Source organism: Oncorhynchus mykiss, chromosome 16 (genome assembly GCF_057628025.1).
Source record: "Oncorhynchus mykiss isolate SJ-2025 chromosome 16, ASM5762802v1, whole genome shotgun sequence".
In the NCBI taxonomy this organism is placed as follows: Eukaryota; Metazoa; Chordata; class Actinopteri; order Salmoniformes; family Salmonidae; genus Oncorhynchus; species Oncorhynchus mykiss.
In genome coordinates this window covers 13,778,517-13,795,882 of record NC_143037.1, presented here as the reverse complement: position 1 = coordinate 13,795,882, position 17,366 = coordinate 13,778,517, and the positions used below count along the sequence as shown (strand labels likewise).

At 46.8% G+C, this 17,366-nt stretch overlaps 1 protein-coding gene across 23 annotated transcripts in view; it reads left to right on the top strand.

Annotated features, from left to right (window-relative positions):
• The window catches only part of LOC110491405 (1-phosphatidylinositol 4,5-bisphosphate phosphodiesterase epsilon-1), an 83,492-nt gene that overhangs the window by 58,685 nt on the left and 7,441 nt on the right, over positions 1-17,366 (top strand). For 8 of the 23 annotated variants that reach the window (XM_021564821.3, XM_021564827.3, XM_021564823.3 and 5 more), the window contains 23 exons: positions 1,203-1,519; positions 4,154-4,299; positions 4,458-4,719; positions 4,936-5,147; positions 6,809-6,844; positions 7,169-7,802; positions 8,042-8,197; positions 8,313-8,430; positions 8,643-8,790; positions 9,030-9,152; positions 9,548-9,684; positions 10,092-10,330; positions 10,527-10,588; positions 10,709-10,874; positions 11,213-11,320; positions 11,525-11,641; positions 11,828-11,986; positions 12,136-12,268; positions 13,999-14,040; positions 15,060-15,184; positions 15,337-15,454; positions 15,812-15,949; positions 16,771-17,064. In XM_021564821.3, the coding sequence (XP_021420496.3) occupies positions 1,203-1,519; positions 4,154-4,299; positions 4,458-4,719; positions 4,936-5,147; positions 6,809-6,844; positions 7,169-7,802; positions 8,042-8,197; positions 8,313-8,430; positions 8,643-8,790; positions 9,030-9,152; positions 9,548-9,684; positions 10,092-10,330; positions 10,527-10,588; positions 10,709-10,874; positions 11,213-11,320; positions 11,525-11,641; positions 11,828-11,986; positions 12,136-12,268; positions 13,999-14,040; positions 15,060-15,184; positions 15,337-15,454; positions 15,812-15,949; positions 16,771-17,064 (3,990 nt within the window). Of the gene's footprint in view, positions 1-1,202; positions 1,520-4,153; positions 4,300-4,457; positions 4,720-4,935; positions 5,148-6,808; positions 6,845-7,168; positions 7,803-8,041; positions 8,198-8,312; positions 8,431-8,642; positions 8,791-9,029; positions 9,153-9,547; positions 9,685-10,091; positions 10,331-10,526; positions 10,589-10,708; positions 10,875-11,212; positions 11,321-11,524; positions 11,642-11,827; positions 11,987-12,135; positions 12,269-12,464; positions 13,659-13,998; positions 14,041-15,059; positions 15,185-15,336; positions 15,455-15,811; positions 15,950-16,770; positions 17,065-17,366 lie in introns of those variants that run through there. The other 15 variants (XM_021564826.3, XM_090201942.1, XM_090201940.1 and 12 more) reach the window with 4 other exon arrangements.

Below are 17,366 nucleotides of genomic sequence, written 5' to 3'. Positions count from 1 at the left end.
AATAAGAAGAATTAATCAAATGATTGTTTACGCTCTGCTTTTACGCCGTTCTAGAACTTTCTGATTATGTTCTGGCTATAAAGCGGGGCCCTTTATATATTTCAACCCACTTCAGTATCATTTTAAAGGGGCAATCTGCAGTGGCTACGTCCATTTTTAGACTTTTAAATTCATGATATGTAGCCATTTATTCTTCCAGAATATAGGCCCAAATTATAAATGCCTTAATAGCTTAGTTCAACCATCTTACTCCATCAGAATCCAAAACACAGGCTTATGTTACTAGCCTCAAAACAGGGTTAAAACTGTCATTTTGATCTCATAGATGGTCAGTCCTTTTCATCCATAGCTCTGAATATAGCTATGAATTTGAGTAGTTACATTTCTCTATCGCCATCCCTCAGCTGTTTACCCAAACAGTGGCGGGATGGTCCCTTTTTCTTATTGTTTGAACTGCCCCTTTTAAGTCTGACTTTTTTTTGCATTTTTTTGCATTTTTTTACGACAAGTCCTAGTGCAGCCTGCGGGATGTTGTGTTTAGTTAGACTCCGCCCTAGGCCGCAGCATGATAGATCGCGTCAATCTCACAATGTAAACGGCACACAAATCCACACTCGCACACAATGTTCATTACCGAGAGCAGTTGAGAGACTGCGCCGGATGCACAAATCAACCAATATAAATGGCCGACTTATTTATTTATTTTCTCGCCGCCAGTTATTGCGGTAGCCATGGCTACCTGGCGCACATATCAAAAGGTTTCCCAGGACATCCAGCGGTGGTGTGTGGCGGCTGAGGGCTGACGATGTCCAGAGGGGCATCTAATTCCCTGTATTTATGGTATTTCTGCACCGGTCCCCCGGTCCACCATACCAACAGAGCACACAGCCATTTATCTCTGAGCAGAGACAGCAGAGCTGTGGTGTGTGTTCTCAGGGTGTGTAAACACACTGGAAACGGGGCTAATGGCTCCTGTACGAAAACCCAAACACGCACTTCTGCCACTCGGGTGGAAATGTGGGAGTCACTTAGAAGTTTGTCTGATCTAGGGAGTTTGTTTTCGACGTGTTTTGTATTCTGAAAAGCAGCGGGGTTCAGCTTTCCTCCCATGTTTAATATTACCTGGGAATTGACGTTGGAATACACTTTTTAGGTTACTGTGTACATCTCTCACCCATCTCTCACCCATCTGTCTCTCTCAGAGCGTCAGCTGTGCAGCAACATGTCAGCGTCCAGCGCAGTCCCGTCCAACGTGACGGGCATCAGCAAGGAGCTGGTCGAGCTGCGTCACCTGATCCAGTTCCCCGAGGAGATCGCCAGCATCCTGACGGAGCAGGAGCAGCAGCTGTACCGACGCATCTTACCCCTGGACTACCTCTGCTTCTTCACCAGGGACCTGGGCAGCCCCGACTGCAGCAGGCGCCTGCACCCCAGCCTCAAGGCCTCGCTGTCGGCCCCGGCCATGCCCATACAGACCCAGAGGAACACTGTGGAGGACCTAGTCACGCGGTTCAATGAGGTGAGACTGGTGAAGAGAGGCTGGACTAATGTGACTGCGTTGAGTGGTTAGTAACAATCTTGGTCCTAAATATCTGCAGGATGGGGTTGAATTAATTAAGGTCTTGATGATTAATCTATTAGTTGAGTCAGGTGTGTTAATGCCGGGCTAGAACAAAAGCCTGCACACATTGTTGCTGTCCGGGACCAGGATTGGAGAGCCCTATGGTGTAAGGTTATTAAAGATCTCCCTTCATGGTAATGTTAATTGTTAGTTATTATTTTTGTGGAATTGACCACCCGGTGGTGTACTGTGTTTGATTGGTCTTATTCTGCCAGTTTGTTTCCCACACCTGCGGTGATTAGTGTCAAATTACACTCCTAAACGGAGCTCTTTGAGCTTCCCTCTACGCTGATTGACTTTGAGAATTAACAATTAAGAAAAACATTACGGCAGCATCGGAATGAGGTCAGTCCCGAGCACACGGAGGAGAGTGGAAATGATGTCATCTTTAAGTTTCATGGCTTAACATAAGCTGGTTTTTATTAAGTGAGAATTGTATTTCCCCAAATGTGCATCCTAACCATTTTTGGGCATATGGCGGAGCTACAATCAAATGAGTGACTCTTCTCAACAGAGACCGAGTCTGACATAACCTCCGCAGCATGGTAGAGATGGACTCACTATGTGTGTGGTTACCTGCTGTGCCCCAGTTCCACGAACCGATCAGAGAAACTGGTCAGGCTGTTAGAGCCGAAATAGCTGTCTGGAGCGGTTAATTCTGACCAACACAAAATGGTCGTGTGGTGAGTTTGTAATAACTCTGTCAACCTTGATTATGTCATCGTTCCATCATGGGGGAAACTGAACCTCGACAAAGAAAACAAGATTGTAAGCACGTTGTATGTTTTTGATCACTGGTCAAATGGTGTTATTGGCATCTCACCAAAATATTTATTCCTGGAATTATACTTCCATTGTTATTGTGTAGCCTATTTGATTTATACGGTATCATATTGGAATCCGAGTGCCGTTGGGTTTTTAGTCCAGTGGATTTGGGTTGTCATTCTGATGTATCCCCTATGTGTCGTTATCAAAGGGACGCCACATAACAGGCAGAGACCATTTTTGATCACCGCCGACTGATCTCCCACCTTTTTAATATGGACTCATCCATGGGAGGACGGGAGTCGTGCCGTCTAGAATATCAGCCACTCGGACAGATATGCACCTGCCTCTAATCTACGGCCTACCGGTGCTTTCATGTTCACCGCCGACACTGTTTATAGCGCTGAGGGACATGGCTTCAATGTAACACAGTCTGGATTCAAATAGTTATGTACTGCAGACACTTGGGAGAGAGAGAAGTGGAATGTCATGTTTCTCTCTCGATCACTTCGGTGCCGTCTCTCATTGTCAGTCGTTCCTGGAAACGAGGGAGGAGAAGGCGGATGATATCTATTTGTCTGTGATGGCGCTGTAACTTTTTAGTGTCTGAAGTTTTCTCTCTGGAGGGAATCAAACTGAAGTCTCCCCCCCCCCCCACCCCCACCCCCCCTTTATGTCTTACATAACCCGGTAATTGGATCTGTGTTGTGTTGTTTTTTTAAGCCTACTGGCTTCTCAGGGTGTGTACAGATGTAGGTTCTTCATTTGATTGCTCTTGTGTTGCTGAGAATTTTGCACAGCAGGAAATGCAAAGTTGTTTAGGTTTACGAAGGCTTGTAAAGTTTGTAATTTCCACTTTAAAATGTCATACTTGATTTGCTCTAAGGAAAAATGAATCAACCCCTACAAGATATTTCCATTAATTATAGTTCCCAAACAATTCACATGTCCTGTTGCTGCGGGATTATTTTCCTGCTGTAGCAAACTGGCTCAAATGAAGATCCTACATCTGTAACTGTAGACAGCCGAGCAGAGCGACAAGAGGAATGCTTACAGGGATGACTTTAGAGAGGCAGAGAGTCTGACTGGCCCTGGTTCTGATGACTGGTTCTCCCATAGGGACAGAGCAGACCTGACTGCAGTATCAGGAACCTGCCTGTGGAACTGTTTATGTAACCCTCATTGTTTTAGGAGGGGAGGGGGGGGGGGGGGGGGGGTTAGCCGCAACATGACAGCGGGCAAATATTTGCTCCAACTGTTATGTCCAGTCCAGGGTTTCTGCCTGAACTTGGATAAACCCTTATCGCTACTATTTTGGTTGGATGTATGCAACAAACGAGACCTGATGCAATCAAGAGGTTTCATAACTTGTTGTAGAGCCGACTACCAGCATTGTTTCGTGTTAGGTTAGAGATGTTGATCTCTAAACCTGGGTTGAAATAAGGCCTAATTCCGTTTCATTGAGTTCATCGTAAATGGTGCTGTTGTCGATGCGTTTGTCGATGTAGAACATTGACCTGCCCAGTGTGAAACACTCGTCCTTTCATTATAAGGGTGTGTCCAAAATGGCACCATATTCCCTATAAAGTGCCTCCACGTTTGACCAGAGCCCCTATGAAAGCGGTGCACTATATGTAGGGGCCCTATGAAAGTAGTGCACTACATGGGGACTAGCGTGCCATTTCAAGCGCAGCCTGGCTGTTTCAGAGCATTGTCAGGTCTTGAAGTAGACGATGTTGTAACTGTGAGAGTTGCTGCCTCTAACAGGTGAGCTCGTGGGTGACCTGGTTGATCCTGACTGCGAGTTCAATGGAGGAGAAGAGAGCGGTGTTCTCCTACCTGGTCCACGTGGCCAAGTGCTGCTGGAACATGGGCAACTACAACGCCGTGATGGAGTTCCTGGCTGGACTACGGTATTTGGTCCTCCAGACGCATTTCTTACACGCCTCACTTTCTTCCAACCGGCTATAATCCTACAGCACCTGTCAATTTTCATTATTCAGATTGCACCTAATTAAAAATCATAAGTAAAATGTGCGATAGATCGATATGGAATTATTTTCTGCTCCAGGTCTCGTAAAGTACTGAAGATGTGGCAGTTCATGGAGCAGTCGGACATTGAGACCATGCGCAGGCTGAAAGATGCCATGGCGCAGCACGAGTCTTCGTCCGAGTACAAGAAAGTGTTGAACCGTGCCCTTAACATCCCAGGGTGTAAGGTAGTGCCCTTCTGTGGCGTCTTCCTCAAAGAGCTGAGTGACGCGCTGGATGGGGCCGCCAGCATTATCAGCCTGCGCCACTCAACTCACGACTCGCCAGAGGACTCACTAGAGGTAAGGAAGTGGGCCAGGCCCAGGCTTGTAGCGTAGTGGGTGAACAAGGCTAGCTGGACAGACAACACCTGCTATCGCTCTGACGCTCTTAACGCAGCTTTGATGGCTCTTCCTAGATGAGCAGTTTGACCATGTACACTTTACATCAAGTTGCTATTTTACCTGTGTAGTGCCACCTTTTATTGTTCACGTTACCCTGTTTCTCTTTCTGTGTAGTTTGTGGGGGACTACGGCGGGCAGCAGCACTTCCTGCAGAGGGCGGGGCCAGACGGGCTGCACAGCCAGGAGAAGGAGGCCACGGTCAGCAACATCCTGCAGATCATCCGCTCCTGCAACCGCAGTCTGGAGATGGAGGAGGGAGAGGAGGGCCACCACGAAGGCCCCTCCACCTCCTGCAAAAAGACATTCATGGACAGGAACAGGAACCAGTAAGTGACTGGATCAGGAAGAAGTGGTACTCAGGCACAGATCTAGGAGTTTTAGGATTGCCAAATCCTAACCTTAACCTGTGGGGGGGACACGAAAAATCCTAAAGTGTCAGGGAGAATCTACAGTCGCTCCTTTCCTCTCACCATCATATTGTGATGGCGTTCATGTAGGCGTTCCCTCTACTTGACTACTCCCCTCTAGCATATTCAGTACTTGTTTGATTCAAAGGTTATTTATATGTGGATTTTCTATGAATGTTTCACATTCTAGATCAGAATTACATGGATGATAGATTTAGATTCCACCTGTTTAAATGCCCTTTAATCTGAGAAAGTTGAGAATAACGTCTTCCCCTTTAAATCCTAAATCTTTTCCCCCAGATGTTTCCGCAGCCGACCTCCACCAAAAGTTATGTTGTGTTTTAAAGTAGCTCTTATTTGAATGTCAACCCTTTCAGAAGGAATGGTGACCCTGTCTGATAGCGGGAGGCTCCCTTTAATGTCAACTCCTTTCTCTGCTGTTGCATTTGACAGAAACGCATAGAGACAGATATAGTATAATGTTCAGTTAGAGCCGTAAGAACCACAGTAGCTCTGCAGACATTGTCCATGGACCACTTCAGTTCTGCCATTGTTGCAGCTTGTTAAAATGTTTTTTAAATGTGAGCACAATTGAATGTTCTGTCCAGCAGAGGTGTAGTTGTTATGAAATATCTGTTTGGCCTTGTGGAACGTTCTGGATGCACAGTAACTGCAAGACAAAGAGTATTTTAAGACGGGATATTTTAGAGAACATGCAACAGTAAAGCGTAGATTATAGTTAAGCAATAAGGCACGAGGGGTGTGGTATATCGCCAATATACCACGGCTAAGGGCTGTTTTTAAGCACGACTCAACGAGGAGTGCCTGGATACAGCCCTTAGCCGTGGTATATTGGCCATATATCACAAGCCCCCGAGGAGCCTTATTGTTATTATAAACTGGTTACCAATGTAATTTGAGCTGTAAAAATAATGTTTTGTCATACCAGTGGTATACGGTCTGATATACCACAGTTTTCAGCCAATCAGCGTCCAGGACCCAAACTACCTGGTTTATGATACTGTATAATCAATGACAAGTGTTACTTGACAGGAAGCAGAGGTTCATGAATCATATTTAATGTCAGGTTATCTGGGGACTGTGAGTATTTATGATGGAAATGATTTGTTGAGATGGCAGTTTCACTACTTTCCAGTTTCCTTTTGGCTTTACAAAGCAAAGTGAATGGCATAAATGATTGTGGCAGAAATCTGAAGAGTTCCCGTTACCTGTACTAGTGTACTATACTGGAAAACAAGAGCCAGTTTCCAGCGCTGTGTAGTTTCCTGACCCTCATGGGAGATCTGTTTGTCCTCAGACTGGGGTTAATGGCTACTTGGTGGAAAGGGCTTCTGATTTATGACACCATTTTGTTTCCGACGGGGCCTCTGGATTCAGTCAATGGTTTTCTGTGGAAGTCCTCTCACAATGTTGATTGGAGGAAAGATAAGGGCAAATGTGACACCTCTCATCCTTTCAGTCCTTCTCTGTTTTACTTGTTTTAGCTCAACTATTTGTAGCTAGACACTTCCTGACCTTTTCTCTCTGTTCTTCCTCCCTCATTCCTCCTCCTACCGTAGCTCTTTCAGGAGCAGGTCAGATTCCAACCGTGTCTTGTAAGTTACCAGATTGTCATTTAGAGCTTTCCCACTAAGTTACGTTGCTTTATTTGTATGTGTCGAATTTGCTGTTACAATTGCATGGTGCGTTTTTTTGTTTGTTCAGACTGGCCGCATTCAATGCATTTTGCTATCGTCAAAGGGGTTTTCTTTTGGTAGATGACATGGCTGGGTTGTTACACTCATTGAATAGAACAAGGTGGCGATGAGACAATCATTCCCACTCTATATGTCCTAAAGCAGAGGCAGAACTATTAACCGATCACAAATATCCACCGTTTGGTGTTCTGCTCCTCTTTGACCTCCTTGTTCGCCCGTTAGGTTTGTGGTGGGAGACCTGTCAGACTCTGAGGGCGACCTGTCTGAGCAGGCTAAAGAGGTGGAATTCCAGGGCACCGAGGAGACCCACCGAGCCTTCGGCCACGGCACGGAGCTCATCCCCTGGTACGTGCTCTCCCTCCAGCCTGACGTCCACCAGTTCCTCCTGCAGGGAGCCACTGTCATCCATTACGACCAGGAGAGCCACCTCACCGCTCGCTGCCTCCTCCGCCTGCAGCCCGACAACTGCATCCTGACCTGGGCTAATCCCCAGAGCGGCAGCCCCCCCGCGGAGCCCCCAGGCCTGGGTCAACCTGTAGTGAACAGCCTGTCGGAGGGTCTGCTGGACCTCTCAGTGGTCAAGGCTGTGTTCCTGGGCCACTCCGGGGTGGACTTGCATGCTGTGTGTCTGCAGAACAAGCTGTGTCACACCATGAGGGCTGAGGAGAATGGGGTCAGTCTGCTTTACGGGCTCCATACTACAGACAACAGGCTGCTGCACTTTGTGGCCCCCAAGCACACAGCCCGCATGCTGCATGAGGGTCTGGTGGAGCTGGTCAACGCCATGAGGAAGCTGAAGAAGTTCCCTGATCAGAGACTGCACTGGCTCAGGAGGCAGTACGTCAGCCTCTATCAGGTAAAATACTAATTCATTGAGATTGTGTAGTGGATGATATTGGATGGCAGGTATATTGAATCAGTCTAGAATACACAAGGTAGAATTGATTTGGGAAGTCTAATGTCCTGTTAATCAATACTCAAAAGGGAAACGGTGAGCCTCCTGTAACTTCAGCACAGATGTGAGGAATGTCAATTAGCCTTGAGTGAGCCATCTCCTCATAGACTGCTGTCTGTTTCGTCTCCCATCTGCAATAGGAGGAGGGCAGGTACGAAGGTCCCACTCTTGCTCAGGCTATAGAGCTGTTTGGGGGCCGGCGCTGGAACATGGGCACAGGGGGCACAGAGAAGCCCAGCGCTCAGAAGCACAACTCCATCTCTACCACCAAGAAGAAGAAGAAGGCTCTCACCAGGGTTAGGAGAAATATACCTAAATACAGTGTTAGTTTGAGAAATACAGCCTTCAAATGTGTTTGTCTGGGTATGTGGAGATCTGGGTCACTGACTGGGTGTTTCATGAACCACACAGGGAGACAGCGGGGACGCTACCGATGACGAGATATTCCAACGGAAAACCAAGAGCTGCAAGGACACCCTTTGCAGGAACAGGCCGGAGCTGTGTGACGGCATGGACCAGGAAGGGCTAGGTAACCTGTCCACTACCCTACACTACACCACCTCTCACAATTCCTCAGTGACACGTAACTGTCTTTACATACCAGTAGTTTATGGTTTACAGGGAGGAATACTTTCAAAAAGGGGAATATCTGGGATTTTAAATAGACCGATTTTGACTCTTGTTCACTGTGTTTGACCATTTTTACATTGCGTGTCACCCTGTACGCTATTGATCCCATAGAGGACGGCTTCCCTGGACCCTTCTCCCTGTCGAGCTGTAAGACCCCGGGTTCCTCCTCCTCCTCCTCTTCCTCCAGTATGGGCAGCTCCAACCCCTCCCGTCCTCTCTCCTCCCCCGTCCTGTCAGGCAGCACCAAGGCCCAGCCAGGGTAAGACATGAAACCTGACCCCAGACCTGTTCTTAGAGGGGAAATATTGTATATAGTTGATAATATATCTGTAAACCTATTATCATATACTGATAGTGTAAGCCTCACACCGAATACTATTGCCAATTTATTTAAACGTCTTTATCTACGACATAAAAAATAAACACGAGAATAGATTTTAAATCTAGTGTTTTTAACCATAACAGTAACCAATCCCCTCTCGTCTTGTCCCTGTGTAGTGCGTGGAGCAGCAGGAGCTGGCACGGCCGGGGGAAGGGCTGTTTCAAGGGCTTCCAGAACCTCATGATCTCTGGCAGCACCATGAGTTTCATCGAGTTCGTCGAGCTCTTCAAGTCTTTCAGGTGCGCCGTCCAACTTCCAGCCTCCTCTCTTTGTAGCGCGCAGTAACTATAGTCTATATACAGTCACTGGTAATGATTAAATGCACTCCCACTGGCAAAATAGAGAGAATTCTCATAGCACAAGAGCACAGTTATTGCATTCCATTCAAACATTCAGAAGAAGCTTTTACAAATCCAACCAATCTTCCCCAAGGTTGTTTTGTCAAAGACACACTGTGGTTTTCTGAAGTGTCTCTCAGTTGAAAACAAAGACCAAGGCTACACGCCAAAACATGTTGCTCTTATGTAAAAATGAAAAAGCACACCATTGTCCTCCGTCAATGTCCTCCAAGAGTGGCTTCATATTTCCATCAGTTGAATGTGAACGCCCCCGTTCTTGTTTTGATGTGCTGTAGCATTCGGAGCCGTAAAGACCTGAAGGAGCTGTTTGACACCTACGCCGTTCCCTGCAGTCGCTCCGGCACGGAGTCTGCCCCACTCTACACCAACCTGAGGATCGACGACAAGGACACGGGACTGCAGCCTGACCTAGGTCTGTCCCTCGCATTGTTTTACTGTACTCCTGTGTGTTTGTGAGTGGTTTGCATTGTGTACTGTTCAGTCATTGTTTAAAAGTAAATAAAATACATATGTATATTTAAGGTCAGAACGTGTGTATATATATTTAAATATATACATAAATGAGAGAACTGGATTGGTTTGGGTGGCGATGGTACAAGCTTTCAGTGCTCAGTCTGTCTAATCATGGTGAATGGGGGCTGATGGAAGCTACTTGATTGCAGAAGCACCAAACGCTCTGTGATGATTTCTCTCTAGAGGCTTGTTGGTTCAGAAGGACTCTTTACAGTGTATTCACACTGTGGTGTAGGAGTATTGGACGTTCATGTCGTTAGTGTGTTAGAGAATGACTTCTAATGATGCACTTTTCCTGTCCTCCAGACTTGCTGACCCGTAACGGTTCGGACCTGGGCCTCTTAATCCGAACACGGCAGCAGATGTCGGACAACCAGAAGCAGATCTCGGACGCCATTGCGGCAGCCAGCATCGTGACCAATGGGACAGGCGTGGAGAACGCCTCTTTAGGGGTGCTGGGGCTGGCCATCCCACAGCTCAACGACTTCTTGGTCAACTGCCAGCGGGAACACCTGACCTACGATGAGATCCTCAGCGTCATCCAGGTGGGTCACATGACTGGTCCAGAAAGCTGTACTTAAGGGATGTCTTTTACGGTCTGAAAAAATTGTCCGAATTAGATTTTGGAGTGTAATGTCCCTTTAACTAGGCAGACATATGATATACTGCACAGTAGACATATAGGTAAGGACCGGATTACTGTGAAATATTGTTTAATTGGGTTTCTTTTGTCCATCTCAGAAATTTGAGCCTTGCATAAGCATGCGTCAGATGGGTTGGATGTCCTTCGAAGGTTTTGCCAGGTACATTCATTTCCCAAGAAATATGAAGTTGACCGACTCAAGAAATTCCGTCACAGGAATTCTGAGATGACATATTTCGCCCGTTTTAGTTAGTGACCTTTTACCTCTAATCCTCCCCAGGTTTTTAATGGACAAGGACAACTTTGCGTCTAAGAACGAGGAGTCTCAGGTGAACACGGAGGAGCTCCAGTATCCCATGTCTTACTACTACGTAGAGTCCTCTCACAACACGTACCTCACTGGACACCAGCTCAAAGGAGAGTCCTCTGTAGAGCTCTACAGCCAGGTGATGATTGATGCAACCGTATATATTTTCTTCAGGAAATTGACCTTTTTCTAGTTTTGTTTTGTAGGGGATTTCTAAGCATCTGATCATTTTACTTAACGTAGCAGGTGTAAAAGAAAGGCCTGCGCGGGATCCCCACATCCGGTTTTCAGATTAAAAAGAAGCGAGGGATGTTTCCGGTGTGGTTTGCCATAAGCAGGGCCAGGAGTTTTTCCAGACTATATGAACTGACCAGGACAAACTCTGGCTTCCTGCTGTGCTTGAGCTATAAGATGAATTCTGTGTTGGTGTGATCGTCCATCTTATTATTATGGGATGTGGTCGTTTGTGTTGTCTAGGTGCTGCTGCAGGGCTGCAGGAGTGTGGAGCTGGACTGTTGGGATGGAGACGACGGATCACCCATTATCTACCATGGGCACACCCTCACCACCAAGATCCCCTTCAAGGTTAGTCTGTAACCCTGGCACGACCGTGGCACACTGCCACTTTTGACCTTATGTCACTGTTTAACCTAGATACAGTACAATAATGGCCAACCTCTATTGTAGCTTGATAAATACTGCTGGAATCTCTACGGGTTGTATTCTAGAATAAATGGGACTAGTGTCATGTACGTTATGCCTCATGTATTGTAACCCGTGGTCTTCTAGGATGTGGTGGAGGCGGTCAATCGCACTGCTTTCGTCAACTCAGACATGCCGGTCATCCTGTCTATTGAGAACCACTGCTCTCTACCCCAGCAACGCAAAATGGCTGAAATCTTCAAGGTACTCCTCCTGGCTCCAATGGACCTGATCTGTAGGGATTCTAGCTGATGTGTCATGTGTCCTGTCTCGAAGAACCTTGTTACTGCATTCCTTCCTTTGGAGATTGCTCCAAGTACTTAGATTTTTTTTAAAAAGCCTTTGATTGTAGCGTGCCTGTGAGGATTCCTGTTTGTTTGTGTTTTGAAGACTGTGTTCGGAGACAAGCTGGTGACCAAATTCCTGTTTGAGAGCGATTTCTCTGATGACCCTCTGCTGCCCTCCCCGCTGCAACTGAAGGGAAAGATCCTCCTCAAGAACAAGAAGCTGAAAGCACACCAGGCTCCCGTCGACATTGTCAAACAGAAGGTGAGATCTTATACAGTGTGAACACGTGCATTATTACGCACGCGTCCCTGGCAGGAATGTGTCAGGTTTGTCTTAGGTAGTTTGCTTGTTGCCATGGGGGCAATGGCTACAGGACTTCCCACCAATCATACTGTGCTCTGTTCCCTCAGGCTCACCAGCTGGCCCACATCCAGGCCCAGGCCGGCAACGGGGCACCGGCTGGCAGCTCACCTGGTAACCACAATGATGATGATGAAGAGGAGGAAGACGAGTACGACGATGACTATGAATCCCTGTCTGATGGTGAGACAGATACTCACTTTGACTGTATATTAACCCTCAGTAACAATGTACAGTCGTGGCCAAAAGTTTTGAGAATGACACAAATATAAATTTTCACAAAGTCTGCTGCTTCAGTTTATATGATGCCAATTTGCAAAGTCCCTCTTTGCCATGCAAATGAACTGAATCCCCATAAAACATTTCCACTGCGTTTCAGCCCTGCCACAAAAGGACCAGCTGACATCATGTCAGTGATTCTTTCGTTAACACAGGTGTGAGTGTTGACGAGGACAAGGCTGGAGATCACTCTGTCATGCTGATTGAGTTTGAGTAACAGACTGGAAGCTTCAACAGGAGGGTGGTGCTTGGAATCATTGTTCTTCCTCTGTCAACCATGGTTACCTGCAAGGAAACACGTGCCGTCATCATTGCTTTGCAAAAAAAGGGCTTCACATGCAAGGATATTGCTGCCAGTAGGATTGCGCCTAAATCAACCATTTATCGGATCATCAAGAACTTCAAGGAGAGCGGTCCAATTGTTGTGAAGAAGGCTTCACGGCACCCAAGGAAGTCCAGCAAGCCCCAGGACCATGGACCATCTCCTAAAGTTGATTCAGCTGCGGGATCGCGGCACCACCAGTACAGAGCTTTCTCAGAAATGGCAGCAGGCAGGTGTGTGTGCATCTGCACGTACAGTGAGGCAAAGCCTTTTAAGGGATTGCCTGGTGTCAAGAAGGGCAGCAAAGAAGTCACTTCTCTCCAGGAGAAACATCAGGGACAGACTGATATTATGCAAAAGGTACAGGGATTGGACTACTGAGGACTGGGGTAAAGTAATTTTCTCTGATGAATCTCCTTTCCGATTGTTTGGGGCATCCGGAAAAAGCTTGTCCGGAGAAGACAAGGTAAGCGCTACCATCAGTCCTGTGTCATGCCAACAGTAAAGCATCCTGAGACCATTCATGTGTGGCGTTGCTTCTCAGCCAAGGGAGTGGGCTCATTCACAATTTTGCCTAAGAACACAGCCATGAATAAAGAATGGTACCAACACATCCTCCGAGAGCAACTTCTCCCAACCAACCAGGTACAGTTTGGTGACGAACAATGCACCTTGGCATAAGGCAAAAGTGATATCTAAGTGGCTCGGGGAAAAAAACATTGATATTTTGGGTCCATGGCCAGGAAACTCCACAGACCCTAATCCCATTGAGAACTTGTGGTCAATCCTCAAGAAAACTCCAAGCATTAATTATGCAAGAATGGGCTGCCATCAGTAAGGATGTGGCCCAGAAGTTAATTGACAGCATGCCAGGGTGGATTGCAGAGGTTTTGAAAAAGAAGGGTCAACACTGCAAATATTGACTCTTTGCATCAACTTCATGTAATTGTCAATAAAAGCCTTTGACACTTATGTAATGCTTGTAATTATACTTCAATATTCCATAGTAACATCTGACAAATATCTAAAGACACTGAAGCAGCAACTTTGGAAATTAATATTTGTGTCATTCTCAACTTTTGGCCACGACTGTACACAGCACATGCATGGACCAGTAATATACACAGCACATACATGGACCAGTAATGTAGGAGTGAGATCTTGTATCTAGACTCTTCTTTTTAACATCTTCCTTGATTCTCTCTTTTTAACACAAGTTACCGTAGCTCTACTTGGAGATGGGTTTCTGTTATTCCTGTACTCTCTCCTCCCCTGTCCCTCTGTTCCTGACGGTTCCTTTGTGCTTCCTTAGCTGACGTTCTTACAGCGTCCACTGCCTCGTATAGCCCTGAAGGTAAACTGAACACCATAACCAGCCGCCCCGCCTTCACAGTACCAGCGCTACTGCATGGCTCTTACTGTAACACTCTGCCTGTGCAGTGAGCTTGGCCTGGGTGCTGTACGCTTTGCATGTCTCCGTTGCGCTATCTGGAGTGAATTCGGGGCTTTTAATGTACCAAGTGTGGGTACTGGGTGGGTTAGAAGTCTGGAACTGTTGCATTGTGTTTGGGGTTTTGTTGTAGTACTACGCTGCAGATGGGATGATGGTCATGTCGCTCGGGGTCATGTCTAATGATCTGTTTGTCTCCGTGTTGTCAGTACACACAGGGCCAGTATAGTGTAAATACGCCACCCCCCACCCGCACTGCTGTGTTTTGATATGTACGTCCTGACCTCGCTGGTGGCAGTGGCTCATCAGAGAGAGAAAACAAAGACATCTGTTTTCTCAGGCCCCTGCGCGCCCCTGTCCAACGGGGAGCCGCGGGGGTTAAAAAACTCTACTGTTAGGAGCTCTGGGGATAAGCGATGCTCTCACCAGCCACTACCACATGTAACCAGAGCAGTATGAGACACAGACAGACAACACTACACTGTACTGTAACTGCACTGAACCGGTGGGATTCCTCCTGTAAAATAACTGCCATGTTGGTGAAAATCCTCTTTAACCGCAAAGCACTTTGACTTTGGATGTGTGTGATGGATGGCTTACATTCATGTTTTGTGTCCTGCTGTGTGTGGGCGAGAGAAGAACAGGAGGCTCAAACTCCCAGCTCTTTGTTTACAGAATCTGCATTGCATTGTGGTATTCGTGGGGGACCAATGTTTTCCTCGGAATGGCATTTCCCCAATTCCCAGCATTGCAAGCAAGCTATCTGATATGGGATGGAATTCTTCCCAGTTTAGCACTTATGGTTTGACAAGGAAGACTCAATGTGAAACCATTGACTAACATCACATTGAAAGCAGTCCGTTGATTAAATAAAGCTGGTCTGCCTGACTCCCTCCCTCAAAGTTGATGGTTCTGTTTCTCAGATAACATCCTAGATGATAAACCAGACGGGAAGTCCCCGGGTGACAAGGATGATCATCCCATCATTGATGAGATGCCCAAGAGGATGAAGAAAGCAGACAATGCTGTAACCCAGAGCAAAGGGAAGGTTGGTTTCACATCTAACCCTTGACCTCTAGTCTCTGAACCAAGAGGAGACCATTGAGAACTAGGAGACACCAGATTTGACAAATGCACCTGAAAGGTTTTTATTCTTGGAAGTAATCCCAGATGGAGTGACTGACTCTGCTCCTACCCCAGGTATTTGACATGGAGCTGGGAGAAGAGTTCCATCTCCCCCAGAACAAGAAGGAGAGTCGACAGATCGCTCAGGAGCTCTCTGACCTCGTCATCTACTGCCAGGCCGTCAAGTTCCCTGGTAGTCCTCCTTTCATTTCATTTACTTTACTGTATGGCTCATTCCAGCATAGAAATGGTTTATGTTCACAATGTTGTGTGTTTGCTTATTCCTAGAGTGTTTTTATTCTGCCTGGTGATTTTTCAATCGTGAGGGATACCGATTAAAAGTTCACAAAGGAATAAAATACAGGTCTATGAATTGATGGTAAATTAGAATCAGGTGCACATCTGCTAGGGGCATAATTCTCCAGAGCACAGCCAGAACAAACAAGCAACATTAAACCAGTGAGAGGAGGAGAGCTGGTGCCCTTGTCTTACACTCTCGTCTGGGGCTCTCTTTCTGTGTGTGTGTCCATCTGTCTTGTGTGGGAAACAGGCCTCTCCACCCTCTCTCCTTCGGCCTCTGGCAGAAGAAAAGACAGAAAGAGCAGGAAGTCCATCTTTGGCACAGTTCCTGGTCGTAGCGGAGGCAGCCCCGGGGAGGCGGTGACGCTGGGCCGGACCCCAGGGAAGGGTACGTATGGCCGGGCCTTTCCCCATGACCCAGACCCCTAGACCTGGAGCTGGGGGACGGGATGTGAAGGGACAGGGAAGGGTACATATGGCCGGGACCTTTCCCCATGACCCAGACCCCTAGACCTGGAGCTGGGGGACGGGATGTGATGGGACAGGGAAGGACACCCACATAGTCGGACTACACCCCATGGGAACCAGCCTGTTAACTTTTCCATACTTAAAATGGCCCTCTAAAAGTGAGTGCACGATGTAATCAAAAGTATACTGAAAGATGCTGAGAGGAGCTGTCGTGACATTTGTAAAGGGTTTGTAGAAGGGTTGAAATGGGATTTTCTTTTTGGAGGCCCATGTTCTTTCTGGCTCAGCACTGAGGCTTGGCAGAGCGTTTGAATAGTATTGTAGCTAATGCCTCTTTCATGATCAATGAGAACACTAAGGAAGTAACGATTAGTATTATTTAAATGTCCTACCTAATGAAATGTTAATGTTGCATTGTCTTTAAGGTCCTGGAAAAAAGTTTTTTTTTAATGTGTTATTTGATCTGTCCTTAATATTCACAGTTATTGCTCTGGATAAACGTATCAGAATGAGTATCAGTATTAGTATCAGTATCAGAATCAGTATTTGTATTAGTATTATAATCAGAATCAGTATTAGTATCAGTATTAGTATTAGTGTCAGAATCCGTATTAGTGTCAGAATCAGTATTAGTATCAGAATCAGTATTAGTATTATAATCGGTATTAGTATCAGAATGGGAATCTGCTAAATGACTAGCTAGGTTGTAAATGTACATTTGTCCGTCTGACTGACCTCCAGGTGGTGTGGAGGCCATGCGTCTGGGCTGGGAGGAGCAGACGTCGCCCGTACTCAGCCCCAGCGCGTCACTGAGCGCCATCATCCGCACACCCAAGTGCTACCACATCTCCTCGGTGAACGAGAACGCTGCCAAGCGCCTCTGCCGCCGCTTCTCCCGGAAGCTGATCCAGCACACCACCTGCCAGCTGCTAAGGACCTACCCGGCCGCCACGCGCATCGACTCAGCCAACCCCAACCCTCTGCCCTTCTGGCTACACGGCATGCAAGTGGTGGCCCTCAATTATCAGACTGACGGTAAGGTGATGGAGTGGAGGTTTACTGAGAGGGTCAGTCCAGGTTAGTCCCTGGATGAGACTATGCTCAATGGTGATTCTTCATTGAAAGTCTTTTTTTTTAATTGTCCAGGACCAGGCTGGGACTTTATCAGGAAGTAACCCATGAAGTCTATAACTAGGGCTCTTGAGTTCTTCTCTGGTCAGGTGACATGGTAATGAAAAACTCAGGGCCCTACTTCTTGAACTCATTGAACTTTTCATGAAACTCCAGTTGCTTACTCATTGGAAATGGCGTGGGCAGGGTCCATTACAGTATGACCC